Source organism: Mustela nivalis, assembly GCF_964662115.1.
Source record: "Mustela nivalis genome assembly, chromosome: 7".
Lineage (NCBI taxonomy): Eukaryota > Metazoa > Chordata > Mammalia > Carnivora > Mustelidae > Mustela > Mustela nivalis.
This window is the reverse complement of record NC_139026.1, coordinates 62,005,713-62,025,479: the sequence shown is the minus strand read 5'-3', so window position 1 is coordinate 62,025,479 and position 19,767 is coordinate 62,005,713. Positions and strand designations below refer to the sequence as shown.

The 19,767-nt window shown below is 37.6% G+C and overlaps 1 protein-coding gene across 3 annotated transcripts in view; it reads right to left on the bottom strand.

The window, feature by feature from the left end:
- PDE3A (phosphodiesterase 3A) overlaps nt 1-19,767 on the bottom strand; it is a 319,769-nt gene that overhangs the window by 59,272 nt on the left and 240,730 nt on the right. For all 3 annotated transcript variants that reach the window (XM_082740632.1, XM_082740633.1, XM_082740634.1), the window contains exons 3-4: nt 4,025-4,282; nt 1,951-2,105 (exon numbers count right to left, since the gene is read on the bottom strand). In XM_082740632.1, the coding sequence (XP_082596758.1) occupies nt 1,951-2,105; nt 4,025-4,282 (413 nt within the window). The remainder of the gene's footprint in view (nt 1-1,950; nt 2,106-4,024; nt 4,283-19,767) is intronic.

Below are 19,767 nucleotides of genomic sequence, written 5' to 3'. Positions count from 1 at the left end.
CCTGGGAGTTAAGCTCATAAAAGTTCTTGAAACTCTCCTCATGATAATTTCTATTACAGTCCCTAATGTCATTTAACTAAGAAGAAAAAAGTATGAGAAATAAAATTTGACCAGAAGTAACAAACCATTACAGAAAGAAAGGAGACATTTATGCACAAATGGATTTTTTGGCAGAGTCACTGTATTTTAAGAAAATCATGGAGCACTAACTATTCTATGACAGAAATCTTGGCAAGGTGTCAACACACCTTTTCTTAAAACAGCCTCTCTAAAGATATATACTGAGAGCAAAATTCATTTTCTTAAGGAACAAACATGTAATGAGGATCCACTATCACCTCTAAGTATTCACTGCTGTAGACACTGACCACAGCCAATATTTTCAGAGGAAAATATCCCTAAGGACCTATAATTTGACCTTCAGGAAATGTCCACAAAACAAATTAGGTAACCTCCTCCTGTGGTAGCATTTGAAGTTTTCCGAAAACCCAGGTAATCAGTTGGAGTGGAATTACACTGATATGTTAAAGAATCATTTGAGTTTCCTTCTGATTCTAGAGGTTCATTAGACTATCAATGTTATTATGGAAGACACCAGTTATACATATTTTTAAATGACAAAGAAAAGTTAGCAGTCATTAAACGCATGCTTTGGGTTTAAATCAATCTCAAATGGTGATTTCTATTCAAGTTCAGGAGAAAACCACTTGTAATATTGCCATCATGGAGTTCAACAACGATATGGTTTATTTTTCAGTCATTTTCTTCAGGGTCATTAATAAAACTGATGCAAACGTTCAAAAACCTAAAATCATATGGGAAATGTTCTCAAAATTCATATAAAGCATGCTCTTTTTATTCTAAACAGAAAAGGACAAACACAATATTGTTTTCTTCAAAAGTCTTTCTAGATCTTAACACGACCTTTCCTTTAGCTTTGGTAATTCTGGCTTTGAAATCATTTTGTAAAATTGTAATTAATATGCTAAATAAAGTTTGTTCTATTTTTAAATGGAGATATAATTGATATGTTAGTTTCAGGTGTACAATATAGGGATTCGATATTTGTACATATTATGAAGTAATCACAAAATAAGTCTAGTTAGCATTCATCACCCCACAGTTAACAAAAATTTTTTTCTGGTGATGGGGACTTTTAAGATTACTCTTAGCAACTTTCAAATGTACGATACAGTATGGTGATAATATAAAATAATGCTGTATTATTATTATTATATTATTAACTATAGTTACCATGCTGATGTTATATCCCCATGATAATTATTTAAAGCTGAAAGTTTGTACCTTTTAATCCCCTTTACCCATCTGGCACACTCCACCCCCCTCCCCCACCTGTTTCTGGCAGCTACCAGTTTGTGCTCTGTCTAACTAAACTTTAGATTACCAAATGTTTGAACATACAGGTGCTCTTAGGATAATGATCTACCTTCTGATCTGATCTTTTGCCTTTCATATAATGCTAGGATAACAGGTCTGGTGGGCTGGGGAAACTCTAACAGCAATTTACAAATGTCAGGTTGGATGCTTCTGATTTCAGAATCTCAGTATCAATCTCAGTCTAGGCAAAATCTAGTTTACCACTACTCTGAGCTTGCTCACCTCTTCCCATCCTGTCACACTGGCAGGCATTACCTCAAGTCACTGTTCCCATTTATATTTAGGACCAAGCAATACAATTTAAGCCTATTATCTGATGTTAATCTGTAGAGTCCTTTGCATTTAAACCATATACCTTCATTTTCAAAGCTGGCCTCCAGCCAAACATAAATTGTTGGGCCACTTTTCCTCTGTAATTTACAATTCCTTTATAAAGGGATTTATGTATATAAATCCCTTTATAAAAGAATTTATGTATGTAATTCCTTTATAAAGGAATTTATTTACATAACTTCTCTAAGAGATGTGAAACCAACAGGAGCATTGCCTAACCTTGATGGAGATGCTTCCTGCAGTTTGATGCTAGCACTCCGGTCCCTCCGTACAGGCGCAGGCTCCAAAGTGGGGAGGCCTGTGGCTGAGGTGGTGGTTGTCCAAGTCGACGAAACTCGTCTCAACAAACCAGGAGGCAAACTTCTCCTCAGGCGCTAGAAAGAAGGAGTGATTTTATTACCAAGCATATTTTTGATCACTGACTTCTATATAATACAATGGGAGAAAATGGGTTTTTAATTGGAAGTGACTTTATTAAACTACAGTGGCTGAATGTTACCTATCTAAAAACTGGGAGCTCAGGAATTCAATAAAAGAATGAATATTATAAAATTAATGTTTGGGGATCTTCATTTAAATGCTGATTGTAATGTGGAATTATAGGAATGAGAGTCATTTACCTTTGGGAAAACTTTACAGTTACCTCAGTACAATAGGATATACACACTTATCATATATTGTATTAGTTATTTTGGGCAAAAGCCTTTTTCTCAAAAGTCATTTGTTTGGGGCATGAATTAATTTTTACCTTCTAGCAAGACAGTCTCCACACCAAAGTGTTTATTAATTTCATTTGAATTTCTTGACTTGCAAAAGCCCGGAGCTGAAGGTAAGAGCATAACTCACAAAACGCACCACTTTTCTTGGGACTAGCATGACTTAGACATCAGGCATAAGGGTAATACCATCAGTACCAACAGAAGAGTCTGTCAGTTGACCTGCAACCCTCTCATAACTACTTCTTCTCCTGTGATATCCTAAACAGGGTATGTGGCATCATTGGCAGGGAGGCAAGAGTCTGAGCTTACCAGGATGAGTACTAGCACTCTGAAGAGGGCCTTCAACTTAAAAATTAAAAGGAAGGTAGTCTTCTAATACAACTACAACAATATAGTACTAATAGGTAGAAGCTTGACCCATTTTTAATTGTTACTAGTTACCCCCAAGAGACCAATCATTGAGCCATTCTCTTCAAAGATGAATCCTGGTTTCCTGAAGGTAACAAAAGCTTTTGAGAGGTACATGGCACCTTGAGATTCAAGAATAGCTCAGATACTAGTTTCCCATATTTCTTAAAGATCTGAATATGCATCTTTGAAGGTAATTCAAAAGGAAGAGAAAAGGTCAAGCCCTGTAAATACCAGGACTGATGCCTAAAAATCTCACTAACTTCATGTCTATTCTGACACTGAAAGGAATCAGTTAATCTCTATTCCGTGACTGTCACATCATGCTTAGCCATACCTTTCCCAGAGAAGATGTTCCAAGAAAATTATGTAAATACCTAATTGACTAAATTGTGTGCAACACACATTCCTGAGATAAGAGACTCACAAAAGCTAAGTCATGGGTGCTCCTGACTGACCACCAGCCTGAGAGGACAGATGCCTGTTTACCAAACACATAACCATGCAAGACATGCTGGAAAGGACTTAAATTCTGATTTTTTCAGTCTTTAAAATAACCCATTTTCAACTAACGCAAGGTCTAAGCTGGTTGTAGGATCCCATTTCCTACAGCTTACATTTGTAATACTCTTACATCTTACACATAAAAAGAAGGGATTTACAAATCACTAAGGCCATCTTTTACTTGAAGTCATCCAAAATCAATTAAAACAGTTTGCGTTCAAAACGTCTTGGATTTGGGAAACCCAGGAGGATACTGTGAACGTTATCACACAAAGGAATCATGAGCAGCCAATCTTGGGGTTTTCGAGGGCAAGGGATTTTAAATAGAACCACATGAGAGGGAGCAGGGACTTTTGCCTGTCTCCACCCCTCATGGCTACATTCCTGTCTCAGAAAACAGAGTCTGGCATATGGAAGTAAAAACTTCTTCAGAGTCTGAATTTAAATAAAAAAAAGAAAAAAAGTAAAACTTTCATTTATAGAAAGCTATAAGGTATCAGGACACAAGTCTTTATGTTTAAATTTTTATTACATTGATGTCCACAATCAACATATCTTCACTGAGTCACTGAGATGAATCTGGATCTGGGGATGACAAGAAACAGACCTAGAAGGCAAAAGGAGACGTTTAACCTTTCTAGGGATAGGTCATTCACACTTACCTTGGGAATAGCCAGCTTGTCTTTTTCAGCGCTTTCCTCAGAATCAGAACAGGTGTAATTGTCACTGAAGGAAACAGCAGGATTCATGCGGGGCTTGTGAATCGCCTGGAAGGTGAGCTGGGTGCTGAGCAGGTTGCTCACTGCCCTCAAGGACGTGCACACGTTGGGGGGCAGTGAAGGGTCTGCCAGGAGGTCAGTAATGAGGCCGTGAGCCTCCCCCATCACGGCAATATCCACAGTAATACTGGTTCCTGAGGACTGAGACACCAAACAGATTAACACTCAAGTGAGAAAAGGCCTGAAGCTGAAGGTGCACACACTAAAAGGGATTTTTTCCAAAAAATGGGCTGACTAACTCTTTCAAGTTGCAGTAAAGGAACATTCAAATCCCATTTCTGTTTCAAATTTTGTCAAAATTTGCCATGGCTTTTGCCATTTTGGCAGTCATAGCATGTTTTTTAATGTTGTAACTTTGGGAGGGGCGGGGCATATTTGAAGAAATTAAAAAAAGATAAACACTAGCTTTTAAAAGGCAAAAAGTTGAGGTGCCTGGGCAGCTCAGTCGGTTAAGCTTCCGAATCTTGGTTTCAGCTCAGGTTGTGATCTCAGGGTCCTGGGATCCAACCCTGCATTTGGCTCTGTGCTCAGCAGGGAGTCTGCTTGAGATTCTCTCTCCCTCTCCCTCTGCTCCTCCCACCCCTCACACTCTCTCCCCCTCCTTCATTCTAAAATAAATAAATCTTAAAAAAAGAAAAAAAAAAAAGCAAGAAGTTTCAGTGAATTGGAAAAAACTTCCTATCAGCCATTCCTTGTAAAGAGCTCAGTATTTTTATGCATGTTATTTAGAAATTTCATTCTAAAAATAAAATTAGTATACTGCAAACTTTTAATTTTAGTAATATTTTAATGTGACAGTTAAGCCTGGTATATGGTATTTTTTTTTTAAGATTTTATTTATTCACCTGAGAGAGAGAGAGAGAAAGCGCACACACGAAGAGGGGAGGGGCAGAAGGAGAGGGAGAAGCAGACTCCCTGCTGAGCAGGGAGCCCAATGTGGGGCTTGGTCCCAGGACCCTGATATCATTACTTGAGCCAAAGGCAGATGCTTAACTGACTGAGGCACCCAGGTGCCCCATGGAAGTTACTTAATTAATGTAACAGGCCCCAAAAGCCTTTGGCTTTTGATCAGATTCACATGTTATCCCTCTTCTTGTTGTTCGTAAGAACAGTAATTTTAGTTCTGGTATTCTGTGGCACCTCTATCCTATTTTCTAAAATGCCCATCAGACCAAGAGTCCTTACACTCTCTTGTTTGCTGAAAAAAGGAAAGCACAAAAAACAGAGGGCAGGATTGTTCCCCACTCTACTGCTCGAGCCAGAATGCCAGCAGGAAGGCATGACAGTAAGGGAGAGTATGGGCAGAGACAAGGCCAAGAAGGTAGATGAAGCTTCAAGACAGCATACAGAAGACCACGAATACTGGAAGTTGCCACAGGAAGAGGCACAAGGAACCCACATAACTCCACAATGCAGTTAGCAATCAGGGTGCAAATTCTGGAGCTGGGCTACTTACGTCTAAATTCTGACTCCTAACCCTACCACTTTCCAGCTGCATGATCTCCGGCAAGGGATTTCTGCATCTATAAATTAGATACAGTCATAGCACCAGCTTCAGAAGGTAATTCTAAGAACAGGGATAATAAACGTAAAGCACTCAATACTGTGCTGGCAACTTTAAGTGCTCAATACTGATAAGAGTATAAAAATTGTAATTCTGGAGTTTTTCAATAAAAGACTGTTAAAAGCGTGGCTATGTATTTGGAAGAAAAATTTAGTCATTTTCTCACAACAGACTTAAAGATAAACTTCAGAGAGATGAAAATTTAAACATATATGATTATAAGTTTATTAAAAGAAAGAGCAGGGCTTAAGTTATAATGCTGGAATGTTAAAAAATAATGTGACTTCAAACTTGAGGGTCTCCTCACTTTCTCAGGAAGATTCTCTCAAACAGATCCTGATTATTTGATGACTCTTTGATTTTCCCATGCCCAGTTCTTTGTTTTTTCCCTGAGAAAATAACAACAACATTACTTTGTGGACTTGCTGGAAGGACCAAATGCAATGCTGTATACATTTGAAAGGGAGCACCTTGCCTAGATCGTGGCTGACATATTCGGCTATATATCCCCTCAACCACCTCTCACCAAAATGACTAGGAGGAGGAACACCCAACAAAGGAAAAATTCAGAGACTGTGCTCTCTGCCACAGAAGTATTGGATATGGACATAAACAGTATGTCGGAAAGGGAATTCAAGGTAACAATTATCCAGGCAAGGGCTAGGTTGAAGAAGACCACTAGGGGCAACATAGACTCTCTAAGGGTAGAAGTGAGGGCTGATCTGGCAGTACTAAAAAAATGCTATCAGTGAGATCCAATCTAATCTAAATACTCTCAACAGTTAGGGTAACTGAGGCAGAGGATCAAATTAGTGATCTAAAAGACAGACTCATAGAAAATAAGGATCAGGCAGAGGCCTGGAACAAACATCTTAGAAGCCATGAAAACAGAATTAGTGAAATAAATGATGCCATGAAGTCTTCCCACATCAGAATTAGTGGAATCTCTGAGGGAACAGAGAAAAAAAGGAGACTAGAAGATACAGTTGATCAAATTCTGAATAAAAATTTCCCTAATCTAAGGAATGGAACAATTGTTCGTATCCTAGAGCCCGCTTCCCCCTCTCTACCTGCCTCTCTGCCTACTTGCGATGCCTCTCTCACATAAATAAATAAAAATCTTTAAAAAAAAAAAAAAAAGAAGATATGGTTTATATATACCATGGAATATTATACCTACATCAGAAAGAATGACTACCCAACTTTTGTATCAACATGGACAGGACTGGACGAGATTATGTGAGCAAAATAAGCCAAGCAGAGAAAGTCAGTTATCATATGGTTTCACTTACTTGTGGTGCATAAGGAATAACGTGAGGAACATGAGGAGAAGTGAGCTGGGGAGAATCAGAGGGGGAGACAAACCATGAAAGATTGTGGATTCTGAGAAACAAACTAAGAGTTTTGGAGGGGAGGGGTTCAGGGGAAGGATAAGCCTGGTGGTGGGTATTAAGGAAGGTATGTATTGCATGGAGCACTAGGTATTGTGCATAAACAATGAATCTTGGAACACTAAAAAAAAAAAAATTAAATTTTAAAAAATATGAATTCATAAACTGTCAGTGAAATATATGACAGTTTGGCAGATCTAAAGACATAAGCTTCTATGTAAGCAAATATACCATAAGCAAACAGAAAAAGCAACAAGAAAGTATTTGCCACACAGAGAAGACAAAACATATCCAAATGAAGAGCTTCTAAAAAAAAAAAATCAATAAAAGACAAATTTTGGTAAAAGGAATAACCAAATAACCCAAACACAATGTAAATAATCAAATGTATAAATTTACTTGTCTGCCTAATATTTAAATACAAATTAACATAATGAAAACTTTTACTCATCGAAGTGACAAAATAACAAAGGATTGAGAGCACGGAGTATTAGTTATAGTTTGGGCAAGTGAACAGTGAGTCAAAACAACCCAGTGTTTGTGGAAGAGGATTTTGCTGAATCTATCAATTTGTCACTTAAATGTATATATTTTATGATCCAGGAAAACAAGGTTGACAGATGTCTAAAGAAAAACTCCAAAGATGTAAAAATACAAGGACAAAAGCATAAAGTGATACAATATCTCTCTAACAACAACCAGAGAATGCAGCCATAAATGCACATTGATAGAAAAAAATGATACAAATAAAGTTGTAGTATAACAATGAGGTGGTATATAGTTTTTTTATAAGATTTGGGTAGATCTATAAATACTTACTTGAAAAAAATACATCATTATTCACTGGTGGGGAAAAATGTCGTCAAAAAAGCGAGTATGTATTATTTTTTATAATCAGAAAAATATAAAAATTATGAAAACATCCAGCATACATGAAGATATGTAATCCTGGACCAACTATAAGTAATGGATAAATTTATGACACAGAGCAGTTATGTCATATATTATTATTCCATAATATAATATGTATTATTATGGAATAATAATAGTAACCATCATAATCATAGTGGCAGGTTACATTTGCTCAACACAAGTCTGCAAAGTACTTCATTTACTAACTTCATTTTTATTAGTAAAAGAGAACTTGCCAGAACCCTGATCAGATAGCTGGGACATGCATCATCAGACTGTAAACAAATACTCTGGTTCTAGAGCTTAGGAGCTAAACCAGTACTCCAAAATATATGTTGAACTTTTTAATCTGATGTTCCTAAATATATCTGTAATTATTTAATGCTTTAGGTACTCACTGTGCCATGCTCTTCTGTTTGGATGCCTAAATACACATGACGGACCAACATAAAAATTCAAGAGTAATGTTAATAGTTTTAGGATACATAATCATGCATCCTTCACATATGCACCTACACTGTCAACTTCAAAAACATTCATAAGATATGCCACCAAAGTAAATTAACATTCCCTTTCGGAAACACGTATTTTCAACTGTACCCCTAATTATGATGCTTCTAAAAAACTCACTCAGCATGACCTTCTGAAAGAATAATATTTATACCTATCCATGCTTTTCTTTTCTTTTTTTTTTTTTTTAAAGATTTTATTTATTTATTTGTCAGAGAGAGAGCGAGAGCGAGCACAGGCAGAGTGGAAGGCACAGTCAGAGGGAGAAGCAGGCTCCCCGTGGAGCAAGGAGCCCGATGCGGAACTCGATCCCAGGACGCTGGGATCATGACCTGAGCCGAAGGCAGCTGCTCAACCAACTGAGCCACCCAGGCATCCCACCTATCCATGCTTTTCTAATAAACTTAAAATCAAAAGTCACTACACTATTTCCCTTTAAAAAATGAAAATTTAAGTCAAACTGTTTTAGGACATAATATTTTCAGACTTTCTGACAGTGAAATTAACAGTTTATGTTCCAGTAATTAATAATTAAAGAGCTTTTCTCAAAATGTTCTCACTAAACAAAATTTACAAACCTGAAGAAAAAGTAGAGCATGTTCACTGGTAACTCGAATTATAATTTTTAATGAACTATTGGTGAGAGAATAAGTTTTTTTTTATAATTCTCTAATTTTATGACTTTTTAGTAATGTATTTTCTTTTTAAGTACTAGATACATTTCTGATATACTAAAAAAAACTTAAAAATTCTAAGGTAACTTTAAAATGCAAATAGAACTGAACTCATTCTCCTATGCCATTGTTAGCGTTAGATAAGAATTTAGAAAAGACATTCATTATGTTTTTAATGCCTTTTATGCCATAGCTTTGGTCAAAGCAAGTGTCTTCAAGCAAAAACAAAGCAATATTCATGCCAGTGAGAAGTAAATGATACATGCTGGAATTGGCTAAGAAACCAAAGTGGTCATTTTTACTCTTGAAAAAGTATACTTTAATGAAGTATACTTAATACAGGAATGAAATCAGGTCTTTGCTACACCAGTTTTCTGATTCAAAAATAGAACTGTACAACAGTCAAAAGTTGCATCACATATAGAAGTTACCACCACTTTTTCGCTCAAGTAACTAAAGGTTTCAATGAGGCATAAAATCTAAAACCAACAATCAGATTTGCTTGCCACAAAATTGCCAAGACTAACCACACATGACAGCTGGGCCTCTCTTTCAATAAGCAGAAGGCAAGTTATAAAGACACGGAAGAGTCCAAGGAATAACTATTAAGGAATTTTAGGAGAGAAGGGCTTTGGTTGATGGTAGTTTTTTCGTCCGATGATACAAAATATGAAAAAGAGTGACTCACACAGAGGGTATTGCCATACCCTACCCAACTTTGAAAATAATGTAACTAAATTTCTAGGTATACCAATAAATACTCAGAAATATTCCATTTAACTGGTGAAATCTTCGTGTTAATAAATAGTAAAGGTTAAGTTTATATGAAAGCTACTTTAAAAGGAAAGTCTTAAGTTAACAGCCTGAAATCATCTTTGAGTGCAGTAGGGAAGTATAAAACCAGTTGAGTCTTTTTATGGTAGAGATAAAACAATTTTTTTTTTTTAAGTGACCAAGCAATATCAGACATTCTACTTTCCAAGTTCTCCTTATGATAGGAATAGTTATATATAAAATTTAAGAAGATGCAAGTGTAATTCCCTGGACATTATTTAAATGAGAACTAGATTTGGATCACCACCTTTAAAAAGAAAATCCAGAATTTAAGTCTGATAAACAGCCGAGGAAAGTGTAGTTTTATGTTAAAGTAAAAATAGCTGATTTTCCTGGTAAATCCACCACTTTTCAAAGCACCCAGTTTTTAAAATATTTTCCCTTGTCCCTGTTATCTCTGTCTAGTCTATTTTACTCCACTTTACTTTACTCTACTCCAGGATGTGAATACATAGATGCTTTGGTATATAATATGATCTAATTGCTTCAAAGTTACTTTATGCATCATAAACCAAAGGCCAGGAAAATCTGGAATTATACATAAGAAGTTAAAGAAACAACAACAAACACACCATTAAACATAACTCCTAGAATAGGCATGTATTAACAATTCAATTATAGGAAATTTGTTTTCACTCTTACAACTGCTGCACTAAAACTCTGAAATCACACTATTAGCATGATAAAAGGGAGAGCTCTGCATACGTACAGCAGTCACAAAGGATATGCCCTCCATGCAGGGCACCCAAGTTTCTAAAATTACTCTAAGAGGCAAATTTTGAAAAATTCCAACAAATGAATTCATGTGATCAAATAACTCACAGCATGTATGTAAAATAAAATTATATATCTTTAAGTAGCATACCAGATTATTTAGTGTAGCACTGTGTTTGGGTTTCTGTAAAAATATTATTCAGAAATGGGGAATTTCTAAAAGGAATAATTGTTGAAGAGTTTTAGGAAATAACCATAGGAGCAAGGTGAATGAAAATAAAGAAGCCAACAAACACCATTTCATTTAAAGAATGAGAAGGTGCCCACAGGAAAAATCAGAAAGGGACTGGGAACACTGAGGTCAACAACAATTTGCTGTTCAAAATGATCAGGGCGGCTATCTGGTATAGGAAATGGAGCGATGGTAATGCATCTAATTCCTGATGAATTCTGTTGGAGGCAGCACCAATTCCCTCCAACAGAAGGTATAGAAGTGAATAGTTCTTCCTCCTACATATTTTGAAGCAAAGATTAAACTGATAACTTAATCAAATTAAACTGATAATTTAATCAAATTTCATCCCTGTAACTAAGCATACATCCTTGCTTAGAACTGGAAGATACATAATAACTCTCAAGTCTTCTGAGTCAGTGAATTAGTGAATCATCTGATGAGTCATTTGCTTTGGAGATTAATTTGTTTTGACTGGGGAAAAAAAGAAGAATTAGAAGCAGTATAAAAATCTCTCTTCATAACTCTACATAAAACCCAAAGATAGATTACAAATGCCAAAGAACCAGAATCAAGGCAATTACCTACATAACCTAGTTGAGATGCTGTATGCCTTGAATCAGACCGCCATGTTGTTTAATATTTTAACTCAGCATGGTTTCCAAAACTAATCAAAGGTTTACTCTAGGCAATATTGTATCCATTGGGGGTACACAGGCTCCTCCCACTTGCAAAATCAGAGAACTGGGTTAGATCTTCCTAAGATCCTTTTCAATTCTATAAATCTAAAGCATTTTGCATCTACACATAAACACATACATCAAAGAAGAAGGAAGGAAATGATTTTAGAACTTATTTCCTGGCATTAGCAGCATTTAATATTTTTAAAGACAATTTAAAAAGTATTATGTAGACAGAAAATTCTTTGTTTCACATTGCTACCTTTAACTTATGATTGAGTCACTGATGCTGTCTCCTTTCTACATTAAAATGCATTGAGCACTCAGGGGGGGGCGGGGGTAGAGGCTATTCCCTGGAACTTTTACATAATTCTTCTCCCAAGAGTTGAGCTGTACATTTGCCAAATATCAGTTTCCTTTGGTCCTGCATCTATTCAGGCCAGTTGTATTTTGTCACTGTAAATTACCTAGGCTAATATAATATCCATAAACCAGTGATAACATGAGTAAGAAACCAAAAAGTTGCTTTAAAGACAAAGTTGAATAGCTTTAAAGACTTCATAAATACATTTCATCAAAGTGAGGTCCTAATATCGATTTCTGTTAAATTAGGTAGGGGAGGTATGACTGTAAACATGCAAAAGGAAAATGATAACCTATCTGAAAGATTTGAACTCAAAATGCTTTCAAGTACCTAAGTCACTTCCAGCAAGAAATAATTTGAAACTAGCAGTTGTGTACAATGAAGTACCATGTGGTACATAGAAGAAAGAGAACTTTCCATTCCAACTGATATAGTGAACACGTGCTCAAAGAGAAACATTCTTGGCTCCTCATCCAAAAGATTTGTGAAAGCCTGCATATTTCTATGCAGTAAGTTAAGATATATTATGAGAGGTAAAATACAGGTCGAAGTTGTAGAATTCTCTGCTTTAAAACTTTTAAAAAAATGACAGACCAACAACAGCCCTGGTTTTGTTAAGAGAGCTCCACACCATTTTAAACCCAACACCCTTCACTTGAAAGTCCTTCAGTGAAAGGAACCATTTATAATAAATAGTTACATCATAGCTATTCATTACCACCCCTGAATCCAGAGGAGAAAATAAAGTTTGGTTTATGAATTAGCACACAGGGTGCGAAAATGAACATGTGCTTTTCTTCATCGTGTATGTAATACAGAAGTCTGTCTATAGGAGAAGTTGGAAAGCAAAGTTACAAAGACCTGGGATAAAAAGAGAGGAAGTTGTACTCATTCATCAATACCAAATATTTATTTTATGAATTAGTACTTGGTGCCTTTGAGAGCAGAGGACCTAGAGTTGGTCTGCCAGTATCCAAATGTTGGATCTGCTGAGATTTTCAAAAAATTCATATATCTTCCTTATTCATTTTCTTATCTCTGAGCAAGGGGTAATAATAATATTGACTGTATAGTATTGTTGATGAGTAAATGAAGTCCAGCACATAAAGACCTCAGCAGAGGTGCTTGGCCCACAGGGCATGTTTGATAAATATTATATATTACCACCATTATTATTACTGCACTGAAAAAAACTGTGTGGTAAAGGCTGCACATGCACGTGTGTTTGTCTTCCTTATAAACTGGGCCAGGAGTTTGTTCACAAATGAATGCATCATAGACACAGCATTTCTTCATCAACAAAACCAAATCACCACAACACAAACCCAAATACTTTCACTTCTTATTCTAGGTAAAGCTAAAGCTCGCACTCCCTCCTCCCATATACTATAAGACTTCTGAGATTAATTTTTGGCTCTCAGAAAGTAATTGTACAAAAGTCCTGGTTTCAGTTAATATGGTTGATTGCACTGGTATAATTTACAACACAGTATGTGAAAGGAATTCTAAAAGCAGGCATCTTAGCTCCATTGTTGGAAGTTGTTCCCCTCCCCCCTTCCTTTCTATTTAGTCATCCTGGGAGGCACCCTGGGAGGCAAACATAGCATGGGAAGAATATTCTCAGGGTGAAGAGGGAGTTGGGAGAAAAGAGGAATAAACAGTGTAAGGAATGACACATAAAAGGAACAAGTCACTCGGCCGGTTCTTACCCAACTTTGGTCCTCAATGCTGGGAAAAGATGCCTGCTGGGTTTTTGGGAGGGGTCTCCCACATCCCTAAAGCACACTTTGCCACCCCAACACTCCACATATTTCTCTGAGAGGCTGGCTGTGGTACCAGGGAGTAGCAGCTTGGTCTCCAAATGTACTAAATTCACTTAGAAGGTGAGTTGAATTGATAAATGGTCTTTGGTGTATTACTGGTTCTGACCTCCAAGCCAGTAAAATTGCATATGTGTTTATACTTTCATAGGATCCATTTATAATTTTAGACTTCAAGTTGGTTGGGAAATTTTTTAAAAATGAAATCATGTGAAAATTTTGCAGTAACTCATTGTAGGCTGGACTCTGGCTAAATGCCATCCTAAGGAAGCAGATGTTTGCTTATTTTAATTTTCTGGTAGGGAATATGAGTTTACATTTGGATTTTCCCCTTAAGATAATACATGCATACAGTAGGAGGAAAACATACAGGGCCTTTCACCAAACTGATTTCCAACATCTCCGCGGGCCGCCCTTATGTGAGAGGTAAGGCACAGCAAAATGCAGCAGTTATGAGAATTCTTAACTTCCTTCTCATTTGACGTTCAAAGAGCACTCCATGTTACCAAACAGGATATAGTATGTGGCCATGTGGCCTTAGAGATTTCCCTATACTCTATCTGTAATTAAGCCAAAAATTGTTAAAGCAGTCCCTCTGTTTTCTAAGTATCTTCCAGACACTAGCAAATTTGCTCAACAGCTTCAAAAATAACAACACAGAATATTGTTTTTGTATTTAGGAAATAAAACATACTTATTAAATCACTTACTCTAGTAAGCGCCCATATTGCTAAGATAACCTTAGCTGCCTTTGACTTCCAGGCTGTTTCTTCTAATTAGAAAAAGATGAGGCGGCTGGTCAAAGTATGAGGAATTCAGGTAAGGAGCTGTTCTTGTGACTGCTCATGGAAATGAAGGCAGGAAGGCTTGGAGAGTATAAATTGCTATGTAAATAGAAAGCATTATTATTTCTGTTCGTCGAAGAAACTGGGTTTTCTGACTGACCATGAGTTTAGAATATAAAAAAATTAAAAATCTCTGAAATGAGTATGTACTTATAAAAGCTGATTAATTTTGATGGTCCTTGATCTGTTAGATTGAGAACTGCTCTTAAACTTGAACCTGAGGTTCTGTTTGCTTAGTCTAAATACAATTTCAGTGAACAACAGATGGCAGTATTCTGCCTTTTTAAGTAACCCTAATTGTTGGAAGATCTTTTTGAATGAGTGCTGCTCCCTCATTAACCAGAAGAGTTAAGTTTCTTTTCTCACAGGAAAAAAAACCAAAAAATCTAAAAAAAAAAAAAAAAAAAAAAACACCTTAAAAAAAAAAAACAAAACCAACAACTTCCATAAAACTATTGGTAGAAAGTAACACAAAATTATAAATTGTCTTTTATTTCTCAGGACCATTGTTAAAGTGAAACTATAATTGCACCATTACTAATTCTTCTCAATTACGAGCATTTCAGTTCCGTCACTCTTTCCCATTTTCTTAAGGTAAATAATGTAAAGATGATTCATTTTCAGATGCAATTTGATTTAAATTTTTTCCCACATGTAATTTTCCATTGTGATGAAAATATCCATAAAAAAAAAACAAAACAAAAATCAAAAGATGCATTCTAACACATTTACTTTATCTGCCCTGTGTTATCTCTCTCCAGATTCTCCTGCCTCCTGGGCACACAGTCAGCTCTGCTACTGATTTGCTCCTAATGCTGCCTCACCTGCGGGATCTCCCCTCTGATTCCTGCAGTAGCATACTGCCTGCTCACCACATGAGAGCCTGGACTTCATCTGCAGAAGCACCAAAACCAAAAACAAACACATGAAAAATGCTGGAAACTGTAACTTCAGAAGAATCTTGCATCACTGACCGGCACTCACATGTATCCTTAGAACATCTCAGTCATAAGCACTTGTGACAATTTTCAATCCAACTTCTGATGTGTGATCTTAATAAGTCTGTCTCCCTCTTTGAGGCTCAGAGTGTTAGAGGACAAAGGCAGTGCTAGTTTTCATTCACCATCTTAACCCCAGACCCTAGGTTAGGGTTAGGGTCATTGCTAGGTACTCAGTGATACTAAAAATGAGAGAAGTCATAAGGAGCGTATTCTGAACCTTCAGAGAAGTACATTTCCTCTCTCTCAGTGCCATGCCTTGAAGAATCTGAAAGGACAGACACATTACAGTATCCAAGGTATTACCTAAAAACAAGTAACTGAATTTTCTGGAAGCCATTCTAAAACATTTAACCTTCTAGCACAATTTCATGTTCTGATTTTAACTTAAATAAAAATATTGAGATTTGTTACACTAAAATCCTGGAGTTATAACTAAAATTGGTATTTAACAAACTGATTCTGGAATGACTACTGGGCAGAAAACAGTGAAACTGCTGGGGAAAACAGTGCTGATCCAAGAAAGTGACTCTATGCCTTTTTCTATAATCTGGTGTGTATATGGGAAGAGCAAGCAGAGGATTCAGGTTCACAGATGAGTATTTTGGGGGAAAAGAGTTGAAAGGCCTGGAGGGAGGGAAAGAATGGCCTTTCTTTCTCACATGAAGGAGAGAGTGCTCCAGGTTGAAAAGGATGTGTCTGTGTATAGCACAGTGATTACAGTTAATAATACTTGTAGTATATATTTGAGAGGTGCCAGGAGAGTAGATCTTGAAAATTTTCATCATGAGAAAAAAATCGGTAACGATGGTGATGGATGTTAATGAGACTGTGGTGTTCGTTTTGCAATATACGTATATATATCGAATCACTATGTCGGACTCTGGCAACTAATACAATGTTGTGTGTCAATTATATTCAAATTTAAAAACAGAATTAGAAGAAAAGGATGTGTCTGGAGAGGTTTGAGGGAATACATCATGACAGGAACATGAGCCAAATGCAAGAGCTTCGATTACTCCGAGTAATGAGAAACCCCTGCAGGGTAGTGACATCATCAATCAGTACATGTGGAGGAAGGAGTGGGGCTGACTTTCAGGCTTATGTCTTGGGCAGACTGGAGAGCTAAGAACCCTTCCCTAAATTAGCTACCACAGGAGAAGGAATGAGTTTTAATGTGGATGCTGAGCTATTCATCTCTGAGTAAATATGTGCTATTCGCAGGATGGTTCAAAGCTGCACATCAAGAGAAGACATTGGAACTGAGGATACACATCCGGGTATCACGGACACAGATATGGTCATTTCGGTAACACCGTAGATGGACGCGTATTAAGAGAAGGAAGAGTGGACCAAAGGCAGGGCCATGATCAATACCAATTTGCAAGCGTCAGGAAGAAGAGCAATCTGCAAAGGAAAAACGAGAAAGGACACCTGAAAATTAAGCGTGTAGGGTCGAATGGGTCAAGAAAATGCTTTTGTCAAGAGGAAAGGAGTGGCCAGTGGCAACCGGTGAGATCTAAGAGATTAATAAATTCTGAAAAATATCTGTTAGTTTAGTATCTGGCAGGTCGCTGGTAACACTAAAGGGAACAATTTTAGAGACATGCTAAGGCTCTTAAATCACACTGCAATAAATTGAGCAAAGAAAAGAAGGTATGAAAATGGAGATAATGGAGACAACTCTTTCCTGAAAATGAGCTGTAAAGTAGAAGGCTCAAGATATGTCCATATCCACAGAACAGGCTCTAAAGAGCTGGCGAGCAAGTGAGCAAGCGTAAATGTTAAAGGGGGAGATACCACAAGTACGAGGGAGGGCTTTCAAATGTAGCAAAAACAGTGGGAGTGAAAAAGAGATGAATGTCCAAGAGAGGAAAGTAGAGAATGACTAACCCTTCACAATGAGGGTAACTTTCCCATGGTTAACAGTGAGAAAAAAAGCTTAGATTTGCAGGCAAGAAGTTGGAGTTCCTACACTTTGGCTTTTATCTAACTCTGAAGGTCAGCCTTGAGCCCACTGTTGAGAAAGTGATGGAGGCAATGTTAGGTTCGAAGTAGAGAGGACAGGGTGCCTAAGTGGTTCAGTGGGTTAAGCGTTTGGCTCAGGTCATGATCCTGGGTCCTGGGATAGAGTCCTGCATCGGGTTCCTGGCTCACTGGGGAGCCTGCTTCTCCCTCTGCTGCTGCTCTCTTTCTCAGATAGATAAATAAAAACAATTTTTAAAAAAGTACAGAGGAGAATGAAGAATATTGAAAGAAGAGCAAGAAATAGCTGGCTAGATTCTCTGGCAACACTGCCTGTCCAGCCAAGGTTAGAGACTTCAGCTCCAATATGTCATCTGCGTGCCCTCCAGTGGTACTCGGCATGAATTTTTTTTTTGTTGTTTTTGTTTTAAAGATTTTATTTATTTATTTGACAGCAGAGATCACAAGTAGGTAGAGAGGCAGGCAGAGAGAGAGAGGAGGAAGCAGGCTTGCTGCGGAGCAGAGAGCCCGATGCGGGGCTCGATCCCAGGACACTGGGATTCTGACCTGAGCCGAAGGCAGAGGCTTTAACCCACTGAGCCACACAGGCGCCTCCTCGGCATGAAATTTTACAAAAAAAGGCAACAAAGTGAAAACAGGAGGGGTCTGCCAGATAGGAAAGAGAGAAGACTGAACCACTGGACCCAAGACCCTGAGGGAGTGGAAGAGCAGGCAGGAAACAGAGCAGTCAAGCTGGAGGAGGTATGGAGTCAGAAGGCAGGAACAGGTGTCTGCACGAGAAAAACAAACGCAGGAATCCATTAGTAGACCAATCTCTCAGGCATGGAGCATTTCTGCTTCTTATTAGCAGAAAGTAAGGTTGAAAAGGAATATCAGATGCCCATGAATGAGGACAAAGTTTTCTAGTTCTATTAGTCAGTAACAGAGTGATGAAAGATGACTGAGAAGGAAAATGATGTCATCGAACAGTGTACAGTGCCTGAGGAACACAAAGGTGTGGAGAGAAGATGACAGATTTGACCACGGCTGCCACAACAAGAAATGTGGGAAACTAGGATTCTTGCAGCATGAATGACCAGGGAGCGAAGAGTCAAAGTAACAGTAAGGACCCTCAACAGCCCTTGTAAAGTGATTCAGTCCTGAGACATGGAAAAAAACAAACAAACCCCAAAACAATGTATTTATTCCTGCAGTAATCCTCTTTTACTTTGTCCACAGAATTCCCAGTTCCTTCTCTTGAAAAACTCTTCAAGTGCTCCTGCCTTCACAAAATAAAATGTGAAGAGCTCACTTGTCGGTGTATAAGATCCACACTGGGTCTCAGCAACTCAGAAAATGTTCCTTTTTGATCACGGTAGTAGTCCTCCACAGTGTAAACACAGGGGGTGAACGGATACTCTTAATAGCCCCAAGCTGTTTTAATACAACACCCAATACTTCACAAATGTATTTTTTAAAACTCAGTAAACTCCAGTTTCTACAACTAAGGAAAAATACCATAAATTATGTAACAAGGTTTCCAAACGTGTACATAGATCAAAATTTAAAATGCTTTCAGAGCAAAAATTTGGGGGGGGGACTTAGAATGAATTTTTCTAGAAAACTAATACATATACAGTGATGAAATTCCTAGGCCAGCTCACAAAAGCTTATACAACCACTTCATAGGTACAATAGCATTTTTTTGGTCTACATTGCAAATGTACGCTATATTCATTACAGTGCGATCTTTTAAGACAAAACACATTTTATCAACGGTGTGATTCGAAAAGGAATACGCAGACACTGGGAAACATCCATTTCTGCACCACTGACTCAACAAATATTAACTAAGCATCTACTGGGTACCGGGCACTGTCTGCACCCTAGGGCTATGGAGAAGAAGGAGTCTGGTTGCCCGCAAGAAGCCTGCAGCCTATTGGAAGATGCTCAGGGGACTAAAAGGGATCAGAGGACTAAAGAGGAAGCTGGGGGGACCCTGTGATGAATCACGGCCACCTCTGGTTACAAGGAAGGAAGGAAGTTGTTTCTCAAAATGCAAGTCTCCAAACACCTACCTCTGGCAGACTTTGAAAATGCCGCCATGAATTGAGTCACTATTA